General features: G+C 35.6%; 1 protein-coding gene across 2 annotated transcripts in view; it reads right to left on the reverse strand.

Annotated features, from left to right (window-relative positions):
- Positions 1 to 445: 445 nt before the first annotated feature.
- Positions 446 to 26,859, reverse strand: part of GTF3C3 (general transcription factor IIIC subunit 3) — a 35,779-nt gene continuing 9,365 nt past the window's right edge. For both annotated transcript variants that reach the window (XM_003309377.6, XM_024355003.3), the window contains exons 5-18: positions 26,356 to 26,547; positions 25,683 to 25,848; positions 21,917 to 22,064; positions 21,324 to 21,396; positions 17,068 to 17,171; positions 15,397 to 15,568; positions 12,924 to 13,126; positions 12,514 to 12,615; positions 11,620 to 11,755; positions 9,421 to 9,658; positions 8,253 to 8,443; positions 6,415 to 6,539; positions 3,071 to 3,223; positions 446 to 1,186 (exon numbers count right to left, since the gene is read on the reverse strand). In XM_003309377.6, the coding sequence (XP_003309425.4) occupies positions 1,064 to 1,186; positions 3,071 to 3,223; positions 6,415 to 6,539; positions 8,253 to 8,443; positions 9,421 to 9,658; positions 11,620 to 11,755; positions 12,514 to 12,615; positions 12,924 to 13,126; positions 15,397 to 15,568; positions 17,068 to 17,171; positions 21,324 to 21,396; positions 21,917 to 22,064; positions 25,683 to 25,848; positions 26,356 to 26,547 (2,126 nt within the window). In that variant the 3' untranslated portion in view covers positions 446 to 1,063. The remainder of the gene's footprint in view (positions 1,187 to 3,070; positions 3,224 to 6,414; positions 6,540 to 8,252; positions 8,444 to 9,420; positions 9,659 to 11,619; positions 11,756 to 12,513; positions 12,616 to 12,923; positions 13,127 to 15,396; positions 15,569 to 17,067; positions 17,172 to 21,323; positions 21,397 to 21,916; positions 22,065 to 25,682; positions 25,849 to 26,355; positions 26,548 to 26,859) is intronic.

Below are 26,859 nucleotides of genomic sequence, written 5' to 3' on the forward strand. Positions count from 1 at the left end.
TATACAATATATTTACTTATTGCATACAAATTCTGCTCAACTAGAAAGTTTTGTGTACAGTAGAAACAGTGGTAAGAATTTCTAATAAGTCCCAATTTTATTTCTTTGATCCTAAGCCTCTACTTGTTTCCCTCCCACAATTGGGCTGGGTGTTACTAACCCATGTGCACATTAATTACAGCATTTATTTTTCCCTAAAAAAAGTTGTTATTAAGCTAACAGTATATCTATCTAAAAAGTACTGTTAACTTAAATTCAAGAACATATAATAGTGGAGATGAGTAAACAAAAAAAAAAGTTTTTTACTTTATCATCAGCAGTATGTCCTTTATTCCATACATACTACTTGCCCAGTCTTATATTACTTGTGATCTTGAAATGGAAACCATGTCCTGTTATTGAACAAGCTCTTCTCTATTTTTTCATCAGAAAGCCACAAATAATATAGATAAAGCATTTTTTTATTTGCCTTGGAGCAATATATTTTGAATTAAGCCCAGCCTCCCATGTTTCAGTTTAGGTAGCTAAGATACATGCAGGTGAAAAGTAAAAAACTAAATTATTTGTCTTTCTACCTACCACATAACTATTTTAAATAATTTTCTTAGGTGCTTAGTTATCATGGTCATGACATCATAAAGAGTCCCACTTTGTCTTTCCCTTAATAATAAGCAACCTCTGTTTATACGTATTTGAAAAACTGCCTCATGTGATATTGACAGAGCTATAGTATTAAATACAAAGATGAATAAATGGTGTGAGTGAAAAATAGTGTATTCGACTCCAAGCTAGCTCAAAGGCTTACACGTCCATTTCAACATTGGGAACAATTCACTATAGAATGTGAAAGGAAAATGACAGAACAATATACAAATTTTTGTAGGAATAATTTTGCATATATACCACAAGATCATTATCACATATTAAAAATAAATACACTGTTTTAGGTAATTCTGAAATTGTCATTTCTATTTTGGAGTTAGTTACAAATAATAAGCCCTGAGACAGAAGATACTGGTCCTCAAACAGCAGCTGCCATTGCTCCGTTCTCAGTTGTGGTGCTTTATATAGAACAATAGGTATACAAAAGCGTTTGAGCCATTCCGGTATTCCCACTGCTCTGATAAATGAGAGACAAGTTGTAGGCAATATCTCTTCGTAAGTCTAACTGGTCAACTTCTATACCCTAGGGAGAAAAAGATACCTTTATGTTTAATATTTCCAACTGTCAACCGGGACACTTTTATGGCAAATTAATAGTTTTATAAGTGTAAGTAAGTAAGTTTTCAAAAGGTATTAAAGCTCATGTACTAAAAAAAATTATAAAACTATGCATATACCTTGGATCAATGCTGATTCAGTTAACAGCATCATCAAATATTTTAACAGTAATTTAAAGTCTCACCCACAAGCTACAGCAGAATAAATGCCAGATGAATTTTGGATTTTAGAGTTAAAAAAGAAACCATAAAAGAAAAAATACCATGGGATAATATAATCTTGGACAGGAAAGGTCCTTTTTATGATAGCAAAAGTAGCAACTATAAAGGGAAAGATTGGTATGACTTCATAAAAAACTTCTCTGTGTAAAAATAACATAGTATTAAATGAACACCAATGACCCAATGGGAAAACAATTCCTAATGCTATCACGGAAAGGCATATAAAGTGTAGGTTTAGGAGGGATACAACAAATTGACTCTAATATTACCTCAGGGGTATTATAGTTTTTCCCACATACATAACAATGCAATGAATTCAATGGAATAGATTAGACCTATGTTTCTAATCTTCCCCAGTATAAAAACTTTGGGTCAACTGAAAAAAAAATCTGCAACAATTAAAAATGATACCTATAAAGCTCAATTAACAAGATGTAACAATATTTATGAAATAACACTGTATAAACAACCTTTAATAAACCTCTTAGGTGTATTTGAAAACTGCCTCCAGTAATATTGACAGGACTATAGTATTAAATGCAAAGATGAATAAATGATGTGAGTAAACAATAGTGTTTTTATACATATAAAAAAATATATAAATATGTATATGAATATGCATATACACCTATTTTTATTTATACATATGCATATATAAATATAAAATATATATGAAATACATAAATATGTATAAAATATTCAAATAGTAAATTTATATATAAAACAGCATCACTATAAAATATATATTCATATATTCATTTGTTTAAACTGAACAGTAATAGAAAAACAATTGTGCCAGGTGCAGTGGCTCACGCCTGTAATCCCAGCACTTTGGGAGGCTGAGGCGGGTGGATCACAAGGTCAGGAGATCGAGACCATCCTGGTTAACATGGTGAAACCCCGTCTCTACTAAAAATACAAAAAATTAGCTGGGCGTGGTGGCAGGCGCCTGTAGTCCCAGCTACTCGGGAGGCTGAGGCAGGAGAATGGCGTGAACCCAGGAGGCGGAGCTTGCAGTGAGCCAAGATCGTGCCACTGCACTCCAGCCTGGGCCACAGAGCAAGACTCTGTCTCCAAAAAAAAAAAACAAAAAAAAAACTGTGAGGGAATACAGGAGGGATTATGAGTTTTAAAAGTTTTTTTCTAATACAGTGCTATGTTAAAATACATTTAAAAATTAACATATTTCAGGATTTAAAATAAAAATCAGACTTTAAACACAGATCATCATAGTATTGGCAACACTTTACCCTATCTTAAAAAAAGCTACATTAATACTGGTCTTTCATCTTTATAAAGAAACATGTGAATTACACTTGGAAACAGTCACAATATTCTTCACTATTCAGAGGTTATGTCTACCAGTTCCTGTCTGTAAAGCACAGGAACTACCTTGGGAACTAAAATGCTCACAGCCACAAGCTGTATATGTTCATATGGTTGCTGGTCAAGTCATAAGGCTCAGATGTCGAAGTGGTACCTGTTCCTGAACATAATTACGTAAACGTACTGAATAAGAGAAAATACATTTTAATATACGAGCTATAATTTACTGGCTGGACTTAGCTAACTGCCCTTATCTACAGACAGATGAAATGAAGTGTCTCAGTTTTAAAAATGCACAATACCTCTACCACAAGTGGAGGGAGCTCCAGGGCCTTCTGATAATAGTGGATTGCAAGATGAATCAGCCCCAACTGATGAAGGCCACGGCCCAAATTGTAGAATGATTCCTGGCAGGGCCCACGTAAACTGAGGTATCGATTAAGAAAGGAAAAGCCCTAACCAAAAAGAAAAAGATAATTCAATATTTCACTGATTTGACAACTATGTACTAGACCACTGTATTACCAGGTGCTGAAAATACAAATATTTTTTAAAAACCTATCTGCTTAGTGTCCTATTACTGTGTAGTATTACAGTGTAGTTAGGTGTCAACATTATAGCTCTTCTGAAGATGTAAGAATTTTTTTTAGCTAGGGATAAATATTCACAGAAAACAGAGCCAAATGTTACAACTAGTTACCAGAGATTCATAATCTACAAATACACAAAACTTTAAAAAAATAATTTGAAGTTGGCTTGTGCCGTTATAGGCCAATAAACTTTTTGATGTGAGATTGACGCCTAAAAGATTGAGCAAGATATAAAATAATGATAATGTACAAAGGTTTCCTCTCAGGAGCAAATTCACTTGAGTATACTTAACCTTTTAGGGTAAATTTTACCTTTTATAAGTTACTTCTCAGGACCTTGATAACCTCTTAACCCAAAAAACTGGATTTTTTTCTCCTGAAAGCTTCTGACTCAAAGACTATGGAGAAACTATTTCAGAGCACAGCTACAATGACGCTGGCTCCCTGTGGGTCACACAGTCCAAAAAGCAACTTGTTTCTTTACCTCTTCCCATATTCACTTTCCCTTTTAATAGAGCTTCAGCTTTTATCATTCACTGAAATTACAAATTGCAAAGGTCTGAGTCCTAATTAAGTAATCAAATATATTACCAGATAATTAAGAATCAACTAATTTATGAATATAGAATATAAAATGTAATTATTCTCTAGATGATCTGCTATATAATAAGTGGTCACAAATTTTCCTTTATAAATAGGTAAATAATAAAAATGAATTATTTTAAATGAATGCATTTTAGGGGTAGTAATACTCGTGTTCAGTATACAAATCATACTTTCTGCATAATAAAATAACCTATTTGTGTGACTATGACCTCTATTCCACTGAAAGACACAGCTCTAAGTACCAGCAGACTATTCGACTGCAAAGAAATATCAAGTATTCATAGTTAAAAATGACAAATTTAAAGATAAAAATATGAGGAAAAAGGAATAGTAATCTCAGATGAATTGTTGTAATGCAAATGAACCTGTAGGTCCTCTAATACAATAATGTAATAACTTGCTGCCCTTTAAGAAATGTTTAACAAATTTAAGAGGATAATCTGAAAGACTATTCAAATAATATTTAGTGATTTAAAAACTAGCCAATGTGGGTAGCCACTTTATAGGTACTGTGAATTATCAAATTTAAAAACTGCAAAACAAATTCTATTGTTCTATTCTGTTCTGTTCTCCCAGATGGAGTCTTGCTCTATCACACAGGAGTGCAGTGGTGTGATCTCAGCTCATTGCAACCTCCACCTCCTGGGTTCAAGCGACTCTCCTGCCTCAGCCTCCCGAGTAGCTGGGATTACAGGCACACGCCACCACACCTGGCTCATTTTTGTATTTTTAGTAAGACCAAGTTTCACCATATTGGCCAGGCTGGTCTCGAACTCCTGACCTCAAGTGATCCACCCGCCTCGGCCACCCAAAGTGCAGGGATTACAGGTGTAAGCCACTGTGCCCGGCCAAAAACACACAGTTTAAATTGAAAAGAAGAGTTCTTTTGACATTATGTTACATTTCAAACATTTAAATCAAATTAATCACTAAAGGGCCCAATGTACTCACTGTCTATACAATATTAAATAAAAGTGGAAGTAATGAAACATTGACGATTTTACTTTTAATACAATATAAAGGTAAGAAAGATAATAAACCATAAAAAAAAATTTTTTTAGGTAGTATAATAGAAAACTAACTACAGTCTTGTAGCAAGAAGAAAGAAGAGAAATTAAAACAGTTTCAGAAATGATGCTATTTATAATAAAACCTGCTTCTCAGAAACTTTTTTTATGGAAAATGTTTAACATACACAAAAGAGATTAGTCCAATGAACTTCCATATACTCATTACCTCTTGTTTCATCTCTACCTCCAACCATTTGAAACCTCCTATTTAACTATAAAAGTAATTGGAAATTTAGCTTCCATATTACTTTGAAGTACATGAATTTTTGTCCTACCAAGCCCAAAAACTACGTATTTTACATATTTGATGAGTTAATCCATAAAATTTTCCTATCAATTTTTACCAGAATTTTATGAGGGCAAGAAATTCCATCTGTGTACTTACTCACTGCTACGTCCCCAATTCCAGGCATTCAATGAGCACTACGTTTAATTTATACACAATCCTACATTACTTAGTACAGCAAATAGTATCCATTAAGGAAGAAAAAGAAGCTTTGAGGAAAAGGTAGATAAGTATAAAAAAGGAAAAATTTAGAAGTTTTTGTTTTTCAGGATTTTTAAAAAACTTATTATAGAAATTTTCAAATATACAACAGTAAAGAGACCACCTTAATGAACCCATACCTAGTTTCAACTGTTATCACCATTTTAATGCAGGCTTTATTTTAACCAATTTACTTTAAAAGAAACAAAAAGCCCCTTACTAGACCCTGCAACTCCATTCAAGTCAACATTTTCTTTCTTTTCTCACCTACTACTTAATAAAAGACATGTCTATACCATATCATATTTTGGAAACATCAAACATACAAAAATGAAGTCACAGAAATGAAAATGCTGAAGGCAAAGTAGTGAACAAGACAGACAAGATTTCTGATCTGCTGGACTTTATACTTTTATTAGAAGAGACAAACTATTAAGGTAGACAACAAGAAACATAATTTCAAATTATTATAAGAACCACAAAGAAAATTTTAAAAGAACAATTTGTTGGTGATGGTGTAAGGAAACAGGCACAATCATATTATTGTATAATTTTTTTTTTTCAACTACTTTAAGTGAATCTTCAGTACCTCAGATGGCTAGAGACCTTGAGGACCAGACTATAAGGAAGCCTGCCAGTGCATTCCTCCAGATTCTGCCTGTGTCTTTGTCCCTAAAGATCTGGCTGTGTACCTTTACTATATCGCTGTAATAAGTCTTAATCATGAGTATAATTATATGCTGAGTGCTGGACACTGGGGTAAGTGTTGGGGACCCCCGTCGTGTACTGAGAGCATTGTGTATTACTTTTGAAGCAGGATTTTAAAAAGAGTATTAAGTATATTCATTTTTAAGAAACATAAAATCAAGTAACGAGAAATTTGAGTGAATTACCTGTACAATAAGAGCGTGTCTCCGTAACACATACTTCTGAGATGCCATATGAATAAAGGTTAGGCCTATACAGAGGCTATAGAGAGGTTCGTCAGGGTGAGTGCGAAAGGCTTGCACATACTGTCCTGGAAAATAAGCAGTGGTGTCAGACGGTGTGACAAGAACAGAGTTCTTTATTTCTTCAACACTTTTAAGGCCAAACATTACTGATTTTAACATACATAAGGTGGACATTCTATCTTAAATAGCAACCAGAGACCTATTAATTTGAATTTTAAAACAATGTATAAAATAAAACAAGTTCCCCATGAATGTATGCTGACCATGAAGATTCATATGAGGAACTAAATTAACTTTTTCTAGGCACAGCTAGACATTTCCATGTAAAGTAATACTTCCAAAATAAACCATTTATCAGCTGCAATCATTAAATCTATTTTATGACCTTAAATCTATTTTGAAAAGAATGGAGGAGGTGTGTTTTGGTGAACATTTTTATAGAATCAACTGATCTGTTTTATAAATTCAAATGTGGTGGATCATGGAGGTGAGAAGAGGAAAGTTCTGTTTTGTTTTTTAGACTACAGGTGTTGTTTTCCCAAATGTAGCAATTATTTGTTTTTTCTGAGAAAGCTAAATGTATCCAATAACAGAATAAGAATTTGGAGTTTTATGAATTAATTACATGTATTCCATATATACAATCATCTCTTGTCAAAAGCCTAATCATATGCAGTAGGGGTATTTAAGCAAGTTTTTCTCATAAAGGAATAACATATAATGTATCACATATAGATGAAAATTTCTCTTCCTTCTGGCTTCTATTTTGGAAGGAATGGCACCACAGAATCTCTTAAGCAGCAAAGATGGTAGACTGCCATTTGTCTATCATTTTAACCTTTTGTAAAAGTTTCTAATATAGGGAAAATAAAATATTTTTATTTTCTTAATATAAAACAATTCCACAAAGCACACACAAAAGAGGAATGTTTCAACATCTGATGTTTGAGGTTACTGGATGAACAATGATAAAAATACGGGCCATACACAAGGAATCATGAACGTATCAAATAGCCAAAAACCATAGTTTACTCATAAGAAGTAAATCTGGCAACACCACCTTTTAGGTAGTAAGACATGCATGCCTAATTTTAAGTTTAAACATTTAGTTAGTTAGGTATTTTTCTACTTGTTTGCTTCTTCTTTAATTTTTTTTTAAAAGGAGACTCTGCAAGTAATACTTGTTTACTTCTGATTCCTTATTACAGAAATTCCTTATTATAAATGATTAATGAAGTTTCCTTGAGTTTAATTAGAATTAGTAACCACCACATAAATAAATCTTAATATAGATTTAGCTCCTGAAGGAATGAACTTTCAGCAAATCTTGAATGTTTTGCATTATGGCAAATTAAAATCAGGTGGCAAAAGCATCCATAATTAATGAAAATCATTTTAAAAATAAATAGGCCTAAGCAGGGAGAACTGTTGACCGTTAAAATGAATTTTATAAGACCTGTGTCAGCCTTTTACAACCAAAGCTTAATAAGAATAACAAATATTAATATTAGTAATTATCATTTTTGCTATTATATCCACTTACTATATGTGCCAGGCACTGTTTTAAGTTCTTTATATTGATTCATTTAATTTTCACAATTATCTACAAAGTAGGTCCAATTATTATCTCCATTTTAGAGATCAAGAAACTGAGGCAGGAGGAGGTAGAATAATTTGTCACAGTGGGGCTGATAATTAACCCAGACAGTTCCAATCCAGAGGCTAGGCTCTTAACCACACTATTTATGCTTGACAAAGTCACATGCCAGGACACTTACCAAGCGCATGCTTAAAACTACCAGATACAAATGCATTGTGTCCATTTAAGACACATAGGGCATGATTTTCTGGGTTTTTCAGCATCAAACGGAGACAGAAGCGATGATGTCGTACATCTTGGGAGTGCATGGTAACTTGATTGAAAATGTTCCAGAGCTGGGGTTTATTGACATTTTCCATTACCATTATCCTAAAATTGCAGGAAGAGGGTGAGGGAGAAAATAATGTAAAAATCTTCCTGATTTCTAAAAATGAAACCCTTCAGTGCTGTCCTACCAGCACTGAAATGTACCATCCTCCAACAAGGAAAAGCAGATAGTTTCAATCTATTTAAAGCAAAACTCTCCTACGCAATAAAAGATTTTTCCCAGAAAATGTTGCTTAAGTTAGTGTTTCTACATCTTATTTCTACTTTCAACAAAACTTTTAAACTAAAACAGGAGCAAGTGGTTTAGGTTTCACTTTTTCTCTCCTTGCCCACTATAGCTGCAGTACCGAATAACAATTCATAATAATATTTGCCAGGCATTGGCTGGGCAGCGTGGCTCACGCCTGTAATCCCAGCAATTTGGGAGGCTGAAGCACCTGAGGTCGGGAGTTGGAGATCAGCCTGACCAACATGGAGAAACCCCATCTCTACTAAAAATACAAAATGAGCTGGGCCTGGTGGCACACGCCTGTAATCCCAGCTACTTGGGAGGCTGAGGCAGGAGAATCCCTTGAACCTGGGAGGCGGAGGTTGCGGTGAGCCGAGACTGTGTCATTGCACTCCAGCCTGGGCAACAGGAGCAAAACTCCATCTCAAATAATAATTATTATTATAATAATAATTGCCAGGCATTATTAAAAAGGCATAACAACTCCTTTAACCTTCATCATAACCCTATGAGATGGCAGTATTATGATATCCTTTTATAAGTGGGAAGACTGTGGCACTAGAGATTACCTAACTAGCCTAAGGTCACGCAGCCAGTAGGCGTCAGGGCTGGGATTTGAACCCAGAAAGTCTGGTCCTAGAGTGCATCTTCTTATATACTGCCTCTGAGAATCACCAATTAACCAGTTTATTGTTTAATAGGAGAGCCAAAAGTAAAGTAGCTTCTCAATCAAAGTACATGTACTTACTCTATTAAAGAATCTAATTAAAATAAATAACTGGGAAATCACCTGATATAGTTGTATGCCTTTCTGAAATTTTTGTCCAGAATTGCAGCAGACAGACCAAAGTATTCTAGTTCTTTGCGTTTTTGCCTGTCATCATAAAATGAGTAATATTCCAATGAGGAATCTACAAGCAACTCAGCCTCTTGAAATCGGGATAGGTCACATAAGGAGTATATGGCCTTCAACAGAAGATTCCACCAGTCATCCTTTGTCAAGACGCTTGTGAGCACAGCAAATATTGCTAAAATGAGACCAATGAAAACCAGTTAGGACACTGTATTTCCAGAAATAGCAGTATTAGAAAAATTCACATCATCAATTTCAAGACAAGTTTAATAACCATGAGCCTAAATTGTTGCCAATGCTCTCCGAACAAAGATGAGAAGGGGTAGTTGCTTGCTTACACTCCTTCAATACTATCCGCTTCTTCTCTGCCAGTTTAACAATCTGCATTCCCAGGCACCTGATTTGGACTTGGTCTCTACAAGTTCCAGCTAGTTCCATCTGCATTTCTCCTTGCTAGCTAGGATATATCTCCTCCAGGGTAGAACAAGTATACTTTCTATGACTGTAATCCCATAGGGAAGCGGTCCCCAACCTTTTTGGCACCAAGGACCAGTTTCATGCAAGGCAATTTTCCCATGGACCAGGGCTGAGAAGGATGGTTTCAGGCTAATTCAAGCACATTACATTTATTGTGCACTTTATTTCCATTATTATTGTTGTAATATATAATGAAATAATTGTACAACTCACCATAATGTAGAATCAGTGGGAGCCCTGAGCTTGTTTTCCTGCAACTAGACAGTACCATCTGGGGGCGATGGGAGACAGTGACAGATCATCAGGCATTCAATTCTTATAAGGAGCGTGCAACCTAGATCCCTCGCATGGGCAGTTTACAATAGGGTTTGCGCTCCTATGAGAATCTAACACTGCCGCTGATCTGACAGGAGGGGAAGCTCAGGTGGGAATGTTCGCCTGCCCACCCACTGCTCACCTCCTGCTGTGTGGCCCAGTCCCTAGCAGGCCACAGGCTGGTACCGGGGTTGGGGACCCCAGTGATAGAGGATTACGTACACACAGGCATTCAAATGTTTGCTCAGCAAAAGACTTCAAATTCATACTTTGAGATTCAAGTTGTTCTTGATCTTTTTCTGATCTCAAGTCTCTTTAACAACCTCCTTCTCTTCCTTAGTTCTCTGTAAAAAGCCTCCCTTTGATAGCCCTTAAGGAATATCAAAAGCCATAAAAAATTTTACTGTCTTTGATCCAATAATTTTCCTTCTGAGAATCTATCCTAAACAAAATATGGACAAATCTGTATGTATGAAAATGCTTACTATATTACTGCTTATAAAACTGTCAAAAGTGATCATATGCCAAAAAGTAAGAAAATGATTAAATTATGGAACCACTATCCAATGGAATATTACACATTCCTTAAATATAACTATGAAGAGAACAGAGCAAGATGATAAAATGTCTATGAGAAAATGTAAAGTGAAAAGATCACAGTACAAAGTTGCATGTAACATAAAAAGGCTTAGTTCACCCTATCCTGGTACACCAGCGTAATGTGATCCTCACCATGATAAAATTTACAAAACAAAACAACAAAACCTTATGAGCCTAAGAAAAACTAACCATGGACCTCCAGTGAGGAATTACTGAAAGAAAACAGGCAGATCACACAGGGAGAAAAATACAACATAAGGAAACACGGTTAAAAACACAAGCTGCAGAGGTAGAAGCTGTAGTCTTTTAAAGTTATATTACTTAAGACTAGGTCACAGCAACTTATTTTCAAAGAGTTTCTATGACTATTGCTACATTTGTTAAAAATTATTTCATAGAGAATGGAATATATATAAGTGAAGTCTCTGGACAAATCATCTATACTGTCATCTAATCTTCACAAATTTCTTAAAATATATTCTTTTTAAAAAGTCAAAGTGTTGTTTTACTTCTTTCACAGATCCAAGCAGATGCTTTCCTTTTAATTTTTTTAATTTAAAGTATTTACATTTAGCCTTTCCTTTTTAACATCGAATGAGTTTATTACACTTGAGAGATTTAGATTGGAAAATTTCATTTTATTTGAAAAGTATATTTTCAATTAGATTGCAGTCCAGTGTTACTTCATGAGTCTTTTTCAATTCAGCCAAATTTTATATAACATAATGCAAATGAAGTTATTACCTTTTGCATCACAATTTGCTGACTCTTGGTCATTGCTGTCTGATATTTTGTCTCTCGATACTTTAATAAGATAAAGATGCCTCTCTCCAGACTTGGAACTGGATATCAAACAAACTTGGGCTCGATTCATTGCTACCTGAATTAAAGATGAAAATTTCAGATTCTTTAAACAATAACTGTTTTGTTTAGAGACAAAGTCTTGTTATGTTGGCTCAGGCTGGATTTGAACTCCTAAGCTCAAGTGATCCTCTCACCTTAGCCTCGCAAGTAGCTGGGACCACAGGCACATGCCACCATACCCAGCTCTAAACAATAATTTTTTAAAGAAAACCTATGGGTCACAGATGCCACAAGACTGAAAGCTCCCTTAGTAAGAAAAAAGGAAACCAAATTACTATATTAAAAAACTAAAATTAGAATGAACTGACTTATTTTTCTCTTACCAAAGGAATTTTGGGTCACATTCCTCACCTCAGAAAGAAAAAAGGCAATTCACGTTAACATTATAACATGCATATACACACATCCCCAGAGATACACCCACAGAGCTACCTCCCTGCAAGTAAGCTGGACTCAGAAAGAATATTAGATCTGGAAAATACTTTTGCAAAGTGAGTAATTTTGGCACATAGTACTGTCCACAGGGCCAATATCTGATAGACCATGGTGCTCACTTTTCTAAATATGTACTAGGGAAGATTTTCACTTAAGCTACTGTCAAGAACTTTCAGTCATATACCAATAACCTCTAGCTTTTTTGTTTTTATCTTTCATTTTTAAAAGTTTGAGTTTAATGAAGAAAAACAATTATAAAGTAGTATAATCTATGTTTAAATGAAATACTAAACATTTAAAAAGTCAACAAGGCTAACATAAAGAAAGATCATTACCCACCTTTAAAAGCATGGCTAACATAGTAAGTAAGGTATCCACATAACCATACATTTTGCCTTGTGAAAACAACAGAGTAGAACGATGAAGCAATAACTTCAGTTCCTAAACAAATAAGCACATGATGATGAGCCTAACAAGATTCCTTTTCTACAAATTGTTTTATTTGCATAGAAACATTTTAAAGAAACAAACCATATTGCTTTATGGTCTTTCACAATAATTAAGAGCCAATATTTTAAAAACTATAATTTGTAACCCAACCAGTGGCTGAAATCCAATACTTAAAATCATTTTTCAAAAACTTGAATACACTAAAATAAAATTTTGGATATAAGCTATAGAGACATCCTTAAAGGAGGAGAAAGTTCTAAAATATAATATACCAAGAAAAACTTCCCTCTATGGCCCACCTGCTGTGCAGCATTTGCATCCTGTGCTAAAGTATCTGGATCATACATTGGTTCCAGAGCTTCCAGAGCTTTCTCAGGCTGGCCCAGCTGCTGCTGAAGGGTAGAAAGTGAAATCCTTGCATCCAAATGGAGTGGGGCCAGATCAACCACCTTGCCATAGCTTTCAGCAGCTCGCTCCATATAGCCTAAGGCCTTTAAACATTCTAAGATGATGTTAAAATAAAGCAAAAGTATGAACTACAGATTTGTAAACTGGCCAAAATTACTCTTCCATTTTAAAAGAAATATAGCAATATAAAAAATTATAACAAGAAATGAATGCGTATTTCTAGTACTTTAAAACTATCCCTAATCTCTATTAATCAATCGATCTCTCTAATAAATTTAAATTGCTAAGGAGTAATCAGTGTATACATATAATTTAGGGTTCTGCTTTATTCATTGAGCATTACATTTTAAACACTGTCTTCATTGGCATTTTGAATGGTTACATAATCAAACTGATTATGTAATTATATCATTTGCCATTTAGGTTGCTTTCAAATTTTTACTCTAATAAATAATACTGCAGTAAACATCTTCACATATATAAACCAGAGCACACAATCGGCAGACCAGTGTAACCCACAGGTATGTTTTATTAGCCCACAGTGCTTTTAAAAACTATTAACATCCTACATTTCTTAAAATTAGGATTTTAATAAAATCCGGGGTATTGGATTCTTTTGAAAGTTCTGTATTTGGCCACAGTGGGTGCCCCATTCCCACATGACACATCAGTCCATGCAGAGAAAGTGCCCTTTAGAAAGGGCTCCTCAGTTTCCACCTCTCCCTAGTATTCTCTCTCTCTCACTTCACTCATTTTTGTTACCTGCCAGGCTCCCAAGTTTTGTGATCCCCAATAGAAACTACCTCCTCTCATCCCACTCAATTAGTTCCTGAGTATAAGTTCTCAGAGTGAGGTTACTGGGCCCTATTTCTCAAACTTTACACCCAATCAGTCAATCAGTCAATCAATACATGCGATCATTTGAACGTGAAAACAAGTCTCTGTGAGCATTTCTTCTTTCCATCCTTTTCGCTGCACTGTATCTCCTAAGTATTTTTTACCTCCAGTTGCTTTTTCAAATCTCTCCTGACCATCACTTTAGGTTAAATTTTGATAATAAAGGAAGAACACTAATATGGATGGATCATCACAGTGACATTTCTTACATTTTCTCATTTTTCACTTTAAAAACATTTTGTTATTTTGTTACTGAAATAACTGAATTCCTCTAATTATCTTTCTTATATACTGATCCCAAATTTCTTTATCATTTTTAGATGACTCTGAGATTTTATCTTTCATTCATCTCAAGCCACATGGGCTCAAAATGGAAACAGCATTGATCAGAATCATGATTAAATAGGATTTTTAAAGTATACACTATTAGTAACACAGGAGCAGTTTCAATATCACAGCCCTAAGTAGAAAGGCAATACAAACTAAGATATCCTGCTCATGTCTTTAAAATTCAAATCTCACAAATAATGCAGCTTTTTACAATGGTATTACATTTGTATTCATATTTATTCATCTAAACAGAAAAGTGTTATCTTAATCATTAAGTGCTCTCTTTCCTAGCTCATATCTGTGATGTGAGTGCACTACTGCCCCAAAATGCCAATCAATGCTTCTCTAATTATACAGTTCTGTCATCATATAATACTTAAGAGCCATTAGTTTTCTGCCATCACATAGTATTTGAAACCAAGACTATTCGATCTTTAATGCATCTTTTATGTTGACTCAATAAGAAACCCTATTAGAATACTTTTTGCTTTCATGTAAGAGCCACTAGAGTTTTCTGCCATCACACAGTATTTGAAACCAAGACTATTCGATTTTTAATGCATCTTTTATGTTGACTCTATAAGAAATCCTATTAGAATATTTTTTGCTTTCATGTATTTCTTCAAAAGATTTAGTCATGTTTCTTAAGCTATTTTTTCCAGTCTAAATGACTCACTGCAGATTACTATGGACTTAGGCACAGTGTAATAAATGGCTGATAAAACCCAATTTTGAGTATGTGTGGCTCAAAGAGCATTGAAAAATATATTAATTTTTCCCAATAAAACATATTAAATATAAATCTATAAAAACTCTTCAAAATTAGATTTTGCCCCAAGTCTGACAATCCTTTACTAGAAACCAGACCCTATGGTTAAGAGAGGTTCAAGACAGGCATCTAAGGGATATGTGAGTCCTTCAACTTCACTCTGGCATCATTAAGTAAATCATTCCTCCAAAGCATTAGTGATGGGGAAATCACTTAGTAGCCTAGCAAGACAATTTAAAATACTGACTTTCAAAAAACTCCCCTGAAACCAGAAACACTTGCACTATAATAATTATTACCATCTTGGGAAAGTAAGTTCTTGGCTGCTTATATGATTAAAACTTCTTCCTCCCACAAAAAAGTGTTACCTGCATGACGAAGCCAAACTACTGCAAGGTTGTATCTTTCAGAGCAAACAAGAGCACTGAGGAGGGGAAGTGCAGAATTATATTCACCAACATCCAGAAAAGCTTCAGCAACATCTAGGTATAGGTCTCCCATATCTTCAGGATTCTGTTCTACTAGTGTTGTCAAGAGAGGCTAGACCACAAATAAAAGCCCCAAGTTAAACATTCATTACAAACGTGCACATCTATCTATAGCTTTTTTTTTTTTTTTGAGATGAAGTCTCTCCCTGTCACCCACACTGGAGTGCAGTGGCACAATCTTGGCTCACTGCAACCTCCGCTTGCTGAGTTCAAGTGATTCTCGTGCCTTAGCTTCCTGAGTAGCTGGGATTACAGGTGCATACCACCAGGCCCAGCTAATTTTTGTATGTTTAGTAGAGACAAGGTTTCACCATGTTGGCCAGGCTAGTCTCAAACTCCTGGCCTCAAGTGATCTACCCTCCTCGGCCTCCCAAAGTCTATAGCTCTCTTTTTAACCTACATATCAGTTATAAGAGGCAAGCTGAAAAGGAGCAAGGCTTAATAAAAACAGCTTTATATGGTCATTTTTCTGTTCACTTCTGCCATCTTTATTTTAAATAACTCATACCCAGTGAACACATTTTGTGGATCTGTTTAAAGACAGGCATTGCAGGAACTAAGACACAGCTCATCTGTTTTGCTCTTCGTCTAACCAGCACAACATCTTGTGCCTCAGGGCTTCTGTGTTTGCTAATGTTTTTGGAAAGTTGTTTCCTTAGATATCCCCATGGTTTACTTCCTCACCTCCTTCAGGTCATTATTCAAATGTCACCTTGTTTGTTTGTTTTTGAGACAGGGTCTGCAGTCTCTACCTCCTGGGCTCAAGCAATCCTCCCACCTTACCTCCCAAGTAGCTGGCACTACAGGTGTGCGCCACCACACCCAGCTAAATTTTTTGTATTTTTTGTAGGCGTAGGGTTTCACCATGTTGCCCAGGCTGGTCTTGAACTCCTGAGCTCAAGAGATCTGCCCGCCTCAGCCTCCCAAAGTGCTGGGATTATAAGTGTGCACCATGGTGCCCAGCCAAATGTCACCTGATCCCCTATTGAAAACTGCAACTTTCCCCTGCCCCCAATATTCCTTATTTTCCTCCTTTTTTTTCCAGAACACTTATCACCAGCCAATGTCCCGTATATGTTATGTATTTATTTTATTATCTAATCCCATTAAAACAAAAAAGCATCCCAATCCATGAGGGTATGGATTTGTATATTTTACTCAATATCTTATCCTAAGGTTTACAAAGTAGATGCTAAGTACTTTTTTTTTTTCAATAATATACTTGGTCCAAAGTCCGCAAAAAAGAATAGCTGTCAGAATTATTACCAATTATCTAATTGTCTAATGACAATCTCAAATGGTCTAAAGACAATCTCAAATTATGCTCTTTAGATTGTTATTTTAAAAGAAAAATAAATTACTGTAAGCCCAATTGCAAAACAATTTTAGTTTTTATAAGATATTCATACAAAATTATTTGATGCTTATTGTTACCTCCTTGGTTATTAAGAAATGTGAAACTCTAGGGTCAAGTTATAATTTCTTGACATCTAAAGAAAAGAGATGGTGCATTTGATCTGAAGTATCTCAAGTGCAGATCTTGTTACATACATTAAGTGGTTCAAGAATGTTGAGATGTACAAGGCAGACCATCAACTTCACTGTGATATCTATTGGCACGCCATCAGGTATAGTGCAGGTAACATTCTCAGGAGCTGGAGAATATACAGACAAGAAGCAGTTACTATATGCAAGCTTGAGATGTGTATCTTCTATGTAAGATCTCATTTATTTCATTCAAAGCAAATGATTCCACAGTCAATTCTTAGTGTGGCCAACTCTATTAATAAGTTCTTATATCTCTCTCAGTCTGTCCTTTGGTAGCAAGTATGCTTCCTGTTCGATTTCTAATACCTTATGTACTTATCCAAAACTTACTTTCACACCTTCTACTAAACTACGGAGAACTAAAAAGACAAAAATAATGAGGATATATGAACCCTCTCTCTTTTTTTTCTTGAATTGAAAAGTCTCTTTTTAGTGTTCACTAGAAACAGGCTAAGAAAAGGATAAAATAATACTGTGTTATTTTCTAAAACCTCATTACAACAAAATAATTTTTAAAGCCCTGGGAAATTAAAGGAATTTTTATCCACATTTAAAGTAGTTTGCAAAGTCTAATAAATTCCAAATAAGTTTACATGTTTTCGTTTCAGAAAAACCTGAAGTATAGAGGACATTACAGATGTATCCTAAGTGGTGAAATAAAAAATTACTTCAAGAATTAAATAACTATCTGTTTTACAGAACTTGTCATATAAATTATGACAGTCTTCCATACCTTCAGGTTCCACATATGCAGATTCAATGAACTGCAGATCAAAAATGTTAAGGGGAAAAAAATATATATATATATATATAATAATACAAACTTAAAAAGCAATACAGTTTAACAGCTATTTACATAGCATTTACATTGTATTATTAGGTTGGTGCAGAAGTAATTGTGGTTTTACCATTAATATTATAAGTAATCTAGAGATGATTTAAAGTATACAGGAGAAGGTACATAAGTTATATGCAAATAATACACTATTTTATATAAGGGATTTGAGTATCCAAGGATTTTGGTATGAGGGGTGTCCTGGAGCCAATCTCTCATGAACACTGAGGGGAGACTATATTGCCTAAAATTACCAAGTTATAGGAGGATTCGGACAAGTTTAATTAAGAGACTGTTTTTATCACTGAGCTCTAAGCCAATAACTGGTATCAGAAATCCAATTAAGATATTTAGTCCGCTCAACGAGAAAGCAGAATTTACCTACCATGTAAATTTACTCACACTAAGCCCTGAGCTCCATGAGGACAAGAACCATGTCTCACTCAAGGCTGTATCCACAGCACATTTCTTCTGTAGACAGTAGCTAAAGTCACCTGTCTGAATAAGGACTAAACACAATGCAATCATTTTAATGAGCCTTTTTCTTTACTAAAATCTGATTCTATCTTTATCATGTATGGGTTCTACATTCCAACTGTATCACTTTGATTTTCATTCTAGAAATGCTGTTTGCTAACAGTCTGAAATGTTGGTGTCCCACCAAAATACCTGTGTTGATACCTAACGCCCAAGGTTATTAAGAGGTGGGTCTTGGGAGGTGACTATGTGGGTGGGATTTGTGCCCTTGTAAAAGAGGTCTGAAGAAGCTTGTTTGTCCCTTTTGCCACGTGAGGACACAGCAAGAAGGCACCATCTATGAGAAAAGGGCCCTCACCAGACACCAAATCTGCTGGTGCCCTGGACTTCCTAATCTCCAGAACTGTGGGCAATAAATTTCTGTTGTTTATATATTACCCAGTCTAAGGTCTTTTGTTAGAGAAGTCCAAACGGACTAAGACACTGTTCAATAAAATATATCTACGTGTTTTAACTTTCAGCAAGAAAATTATAGTATATGAAATACTTTATATCTCAGCATAGGCCTTAAAAATATAGTGTATATAGATGCATAGGTCAAAAACCCTGCTTTCATATCAAATCACAAAGTAAAACTCAACCTTATGTTGAATGCAAGATGTATACCTAAAATCAAGTGATTCAGGAAAGCTGAAAATAAAAGGACAAAGGTATAGCAGGCAGGTGCAAACAAACAAAAAAAAATAGGTGTCACAATCTCAATATGAGACAATGTAGAATTCAGACCAACTATATTTAAAAAGGTAAGGAGGTCACTTCATAATGCTACAGGGCAGTGCTACTCAAACTAGTCTGGGACCTGTGCAGGTACACAAACTGTTACCAGTTCAATCCGGTAAGTATGGAGATTGAGAGTAAGTATTTAGATACCTTAATGGCAACTTGACAATGCTAAGGAAAGCAGTATATATATTTATAGCCCCTACAGCTTATATATTATTAACTAACATTTAACAACACTATCTTTTAAAAAGCTTGTCTTTGTGTCACTGATACTTTATTCTCCTGAACTCCCATTAGGTCTTTCACATTCAGAAGAATTTTAAAATGTGACTGTCAATAGACAATACATAATCTACCATAAATGGTCTCATTTTTTAAAATGCATACTAAAAAACTACCTTTGCTCACTTTGTATCTGTTTTAATCTCCTAGTCTTCTGGACATATCTTTTTCTTTAAAGTTATTTCATCAACACTAAGCTGCCAGATTTCAGATGCACCGTTATTTTACATGCTAAAAAATAAAGAAGCCACTACTTAAACTCTAACCTGTTGTTGATTTATGTTAATATGTGCCAGGAAGGAAGGGAAAGAGGGAGGGAGGGAGGGAAGTAAAATATATTAAACAACAAAATGATTATATCTACAATTAAAACTTGAACAGAACTTGATATTTCTCTACCAAGTTTTCCAAACAAAGGACAGATTTTCAACACAATTAAGAAGAAAAATCTTAAGCAGAAATTATGACAGTAAAATAATAACTTCATTGGGCCTTGGCTCGTGCCTAAGCCAGGTCCTAGTAAAGTATCAAAACTGGCAAAGCCTCCTTCACATGCCCTAATCCATGCTTTCATCCACAATTTCTACTCCTTATTCTACTCATTCACACCACCCTGATGACTCAACAGCCCCAACCACAGCCTGTGATCTGGTCCTGCTCTTCCAAGCAGTGCTCCTACACCCTGTGACTCAATCTGGATCACACTCCCCATGGGTGTCTGCTTAAACTGGGCCTCTGTAAACATCTTCTGATCCTTGTATACTGCCCTCCTCTATTTTCCCATAACATCAACTTTGCTACAGAAATTATCACACAACTCTTAAAACTGTATGCACCTCATGTGAATGCCTCTTCCCGCCTCCACTTCCTTGAGAGCAGGAAATATCATACTCATCTGCGTAGTCTCCACACACCTAGCAGTCCCTTACAAGAAACTTACTGAACTGGGCTTCCCTTCCCCAACAACTTTCCACTTCAACATTTATCTGTCCCACATCTCACCTTGGGCCTTACTCTCTATGAATTAGCACAGATTGGCTTGTGTAAGTGAATTACTGCTCACCATTAGGATGGATCATATTTTAAGTAACAGTTTTTGTTTTTGAATAATTATGCCTTAGCCCAAAGGATTACATAATGATGGAATTTTTAGGCATCATGACAGGCCACGGAAGGAGCTGTTTTGAACCAGACAGGACTCAGTACCAACTCACTTGCCCCTTCCACAGATTCCATCAAAATCCTCACAGGGTAGGGGCTGAAGGTACTATACAGGAATTCTCTTACAAGAGCCGGGTTATATACTCTGCTCATAAAGATCAATTTTGCTACAACTTGATATAGGGTCTTGAATGTTAATATTTTTACAGAATAGGTTAATGAGTATGGTACAAAGAGACTGCAAGCCACACTTAGGTATAACTTTCTAACCAGATCACTAATTATATATTTGAGTTTTCAAACAATGTGGGGTAATCATATTAGTTTCTACTTATTATGTGAATGCTTAAGCTTAAAGTCGAATGTTTTAAATAAGAGCATTTTAGGTCCTATTTGAAAAGTAAATTGCTTCAGTGCTAAAAGTTTTTGATAAACTTCAGTAATTCGTTTTTTTTCCTATAAAAATGAATGAAAAAGACTGTCAATGAAAAATGCCATGTTCAAATGGACATACAGGGACTCAAAACAAATTTTTTTAAAGATTACTTGTAAGTCAATACTCACAAGATATGAAATCTCTGAGAAAAGAATGCTTCTTGGGAAAACTTATTATGAGAACAGTATCAACTCACCACAGTATGAAATAAATTTTCACCATAAAACGCCACCTTATGACCAAGAGAGGATTATATACACTTTCCTAAGCAGAGGAAACTACAACCTTTATTCTCTTCTGAGGTGCCTTCTTCTGAAGTTTTTTTTTCCAGCACAATTCCAGAAAAATCTGTAATTATCTAAAAGAATGGGAAAGAAGAAAGGAAATAAAATATGTGTGAAAAACCATTTCATAATGCAAAGATTTGTACAGTTATTTCAAATAATCCCCAATATAAAGTTGGGCTATAAAAAGAAAGAGTCTTTTAAAAATGAGAAACCCTGTGACACATTAACATTTTAATATCCTATTAACTAATGCAAACTCAATGTATATAACTTCTTTATATCAAACCAACCTACTTTCCCCCAACCAGCTTAAGAACTAAATCACAGCAATTCATCTGACTGTTGAGTCCTACTACCCTGAAATACAGACATACTTAGCACCTGTGATAATGGCAATATTTTTTATTATGTAACTACACTTCATGTTTCATACTGAATTGCTACAGAATCTAGAAATCACTTGTTTCCATATAGACTTTAAATATATACATAATTTAATATAACTAAAACGAAGACCTGCCAATTTTTAAGAATTTCCAGAACACAGAAACACATGCAAAACCTAACAGAGAAACACATAAGCATTCCTACCTCCAAAGCTTTGTCATACTGTTTGTTAGAAATATATAGTTCAGCTGCTATGTTAACATCTTCCATGGAGACTAGGCCCTGGTGTTTTGAGAAAGCTTCATCAATTATGTTAATAGCAGAAGTAACATCATTGGCTTCATAGTAACTCCTAAAAAAAAGTGGCAAAATGGATGAATATTTACTTAATTCCAATTATAAAACTAATTTCCTTGCTTAGGCTATCTAACAATGAACAGTGATTTTCATTTTCTTAGAATTTGAGAGGAATGTGTATTTCCTTAAAATCGTAATCAGAACTGATCCAGAAAAAATGTGCAAAGTCAGTAAAACAGTGTCATAATTTCAAGCATCTCACTCTCCAAATGCTACCTCCTATCATTCCAGCTCATTCCCTATGTAATCCAATACCAACTCTTCTACCTCAACAGATCTACAAAGCATAGGTCCTACCACTTTTTCATTATTGCCTCCACCCCGCCTGGGCTCACTTTCTTCCTTCTCCATGGCCCAACATTATAGCTATTCCTTTGCATACATCCTCAGTTCTCTTGCCCTGCACTCTCTTGATCAAAATCACTCAATAAAACTCCAAGCCTGGTTAAAATCCAACTATATCTACTCTTCACCACCATCTGCCCAGCTGACCATGTTGACTGGTCTCACTCTAAACTGATGACCAACAGCCTCAAGCAGGTCCATGGTACTGATGAGCAGTATTACTACAGTTACCTATTTCAGTACTTCTCAAACCTAAATAAGCCTATGGACCAACTGGCTATCTTGTAAAAACGCATATTCGGATCCAGTAGAGCTGGGGCAGGCCTGAGATCCTGCATTTCCGACAAGCTTCCAGGTGATGCAAATACTGCCAGTCTGTGGGGCAGTAATGTCCTAGACAACTATTGACATCTCTCTCTTTTCAAACCTCCAGCAGTCTCCCAGTCCCCACTCTCAGTTGATGGCCTTGCTTGACATTTTTACCAAGAAAAGAGAATTAAATCAGAACATCCCACATATTTCCAGCACATCTACCTACTTACCAGTATCTTTGGCCATATCATCTGCCTTCCCCTTTATCAAGGATAAATAATTGTATACATGAAAATAACCCCTAGTTTGATCCCATTCCCTATGATCTACTTAAGGATATTGCTCAGGCAATTGTCTCTTCCCTCACAAATCTTCAATGTGTCCCTCAATTTTTGATTACTCCCATCTAAAAAAAGATAAATTGTAATTTTTCCCAACTTAAAAAATTCTCCCACCCCTACAACCCATTCCTCTGCTCCCCTTGCAAATTCCCCCAAAGTTGTCCATCCCCCATACCCTGTCTCCAATGCCTCTTTCCATTCTCTTTTTAACCTAATCCAATCAACTTTTCGTCTCCCCATTCTGCCAATATTTCCAATCTCCTTGTTACTAAATCTGTCAATTCTCAGTGCTCATTTTACGTGATCTATCTGCAATATCTCACACAGATGATCATCCCTCCTACTTGAAGTTCTTTCTTCAATTAAATTCTAGAACATCATGCTGTTCTCAGTTTCCTGCTACTTCACTGGCCATTTTCTTTTAGTCTCCCAGCTGTTTCTTCTTCTTTCTGACTTCTAAACATTGAAGTGCCTTAGGGTTCAGTCCTCTATGCCCTGTCCACCTCCCCAACCCACCCCTCATATTCAATACATCAGAAAATCTTGAGAGCTCAGCCTTCAAAATACATACATAATCTGATTACTTCGTACCAGTTCCTGCTGCTTCCATCCTGGTCCACATTACCATTTTCCCTTCTATGTATCACTACAGTAATTTCCTAACTGGTCTCCATGCTTCTGCCCTTCCACTGTTCAGTCTATTCTCAAAAGAGCAGCCAGAATTGATGCACTTAAAATTTAAGTCAGACCATGTCACTTTTCTACTCAAAATCTTCCAGTGACTTCCATACTCATTCAGAATAAAAGCCAAAGCCCTTACAATAGCCCAAAAGGGCTAAATGATCTATTCCTCTGATACCTCTCTGCACTGCTCCCCTTAATTCTTCAGCTTCCCTAACCATACTTTGCACTTCCTATTTCCTTTACCTGTGATACTCTTCCCTGAATATCTGTTCTCGTACCTACTTCAGTTCACCTTTAGTCAGTATGACCATAATACAGAGAATTAAGTCCTTCTCTAACCAGTCTATCTTAAAATAACACACCCCCACCACATACCTCAAATTCCTATCCCTTTTTCCTGCTTTGTTTTTCTTCATATCACTTATCAACATCTGATGTACTATATATTTAGCTGTTTATTTATTGCCTATGTCTCCCACTGAAATGTAAGCTTTACAAGAGTAGGGGATTTTTAAAACTTGTTCAATAGTGGATACCCTGGTTTCCTGTATAGTACCTACTGCCAAAGATATATTCAATAATATTTCTGGAGGGAAAGCAGGGACCAAAGGGAAAGCCTAAACAGAAGTTACAGTGATAGAATTCCACATAGGAAAGACCTCAATGGCAGTGGCAGAACTGACAATCATCACTCTTTCCCAAAAAAGTATTATATCTAATAGAAGTGGAAAACCAATTTACTATCATAGGCCACCTAACATTTCACAAAGTCAAAGGCTACTGGACTAACCACTGTGACAGCTATAGATTTAACTAACAGCAAATAACCTGGGAAGACCCTCAGTGCTCATTGTATTCCATCAGAGATCAACTTAGGTTGCCTTGCCTCAACAAATTTCCTAGAAATGTTTTCTAGTAGTCCTATGTAACCCACCCCTGGGAGGGTAAGGGACAGTTTCACAGCTAAGCATCATTGTGATAAAGGCCATGGAATTAATAGGGTCATCCCTAATGTACCCTGATGGAGATGGTTACTCCTAGAACAAAATATCATATGGTATCTCTAGAATGGAAAGCATATCACAAGGCATTACTCAGCAAAAATGTTTCCAACTTTGTTTTGCTGCGCAGCATACCAGAGAAGTAAATGCAGTAGGGCATATTTTAGAATAAAATATATACCACAGTCAATAATGTGCCAACTGTAAAAGAGAATTTTTATAGTCTTAAAATATTATATACTGGCTCAAGATAAAATAATAGAAGATCCCAAATCATTAACATTTCATTGGCACATCTGCAATAAAAAATAATTTTTTAATTATTCCAAATATACACACTTTTGACTAAGTTTGGAAACCTGAGAACCTACTCTTCCTTTTAGGACATGTCCCATTTTTAAGCCTCTGAGCACTTGAAATGTAACCTTATATACACAATTTTCTAAGCAATGACACAGTTGACTTGGAAACAGAAAAGTACTGAAAATTCGGTACAATCTAAAATACAGGGCTGGGCGCGGTGGCTCATATGTGTAATCCTAGCACTTTGGGAGGCCAAAGCAAAAGAAATGCTTGAGGTCAGGAGTTCGAGACCAGCCTGAACAACACAGCAAGACCTTGTCTCTACAAAAAAAAATTAAAAATTAGCCGGGTGTGGTGGCGTGCACCTACAGTCCCAGCTATTTGGGAGGCCGGGTGAGAGGATCACTTGAGCTCAGAAGTTCACGGCTGCAGTGAACTATAAACATGCCATTATACTCCAGCCTGGGTGACAGAGCAAGACCCTGTCTCAATAAACAAAACAATAAAACACATAAGGCAAAACACTTCTTGAACTTCAATGAAAGGTACATTCTATTCCAAATATATGCTTTGATTTGCAAAACAAGGTTAACCGGAGCAAGTAGATCTGTTTCACTCCAAACTTACTTTGCCATATCTCTAGCCAGCTGCATAAAACGTTCGCCATCAGATGGAGACAAAAGGTTTAAAATACGCCTATAACCATCCATGGCCATTTTGTGATCACCCATCTGTTCATAAAGGCTTGATCGCTCCCACAGATAACGGACATTAGTAGGTTCATATTTAAGAGCTAAAAAGAAAGAAATACAAATTATTTACCACAAAAAGGGGTGCATGGTACCTGGGTGTGATCCATCATCTCAGAAAATTTAATAAGCAAACTAATCCATCAAATGGAACCAAGGGAGTTATTCTGAATAAATCTATATTCACAGGAACTCTTGACTAGGTTTGATGTAAGAGCAGATAGAATCTGAATCTCAACAGTAATCTTCTTAATGTGGTCAATCTAGTGTGATGTTAATCCTCAAGGAACAGCTTAGAACCAACACTGATCTTAGTGAGAAACTGAAGGTACTGTTCATCTACCAACTTTCGTGTTGTATTATCTCACAACATTCAAAAAGTCCCTGATAAACATGAGAACAGAAGAACCCCAAATACTTACCTCTAGAGCAACACACAATAGAAACAAATTTATCTCAGCCAATATCACACCCCAGAATAGCAAATACAATGATCAAAAAACCTATTATGTTACAGCTTGTAAAAGTGAAAAAAAAAAAAATTTAATTACCTTTTGTATAGCAAAAAATAGCCTGCTTAATATTGTCTTGTTCCAGAGACATTTCTGCCAGTCTAACCCATTCTTCTGTGTCACTGGGATTTAAATGCGCAGCAATCAACTCAAACTGCAATGATTTTTCCATGTCACCTTGGTCCTCATATATCATGGCTAGAGTAGAGAATGGCTCATAAGCCAGAGGAGCTATAACAAATTAAAAAAATAAATTCCATTGGCTGAGAGAAGAGGCTTGAGTTGATGCCCATCCCATGGTTCAAACTGTATGTCTTTTTTTTAAATACCTAAACTCTTCAAATCACTCTAGCAGAATTATACAAACTGCTTAAGGCAAGTTAAAATAAATGCTAGATTATATCTGCTTTATTTTCATACATTTTTAGCATTTTTAAAGCATTGTTTTCTCTAAGCAAGGTATAATTTCATGAAAAATCCTAATCTCTACCACATCTTCCTCATGAAAATCCCCCTTTGCTCAGGATAAACATGGCTCAATAT

Source organism: Pan troglodytes, chromosome 13 (genome assembly GCF_028858775.2).
Source record: "Pan troglodytes isolate AG18354 chromosome 13, NHGRI_mPanTro3-v2.0_pri, whole genome shotgun sequence".
Taxonomy (NCBI): Eukaryota; Metazoa; Chordata; class Mammalia; order Primates; family Hominidae; genus Pan; species Pan troglodytes.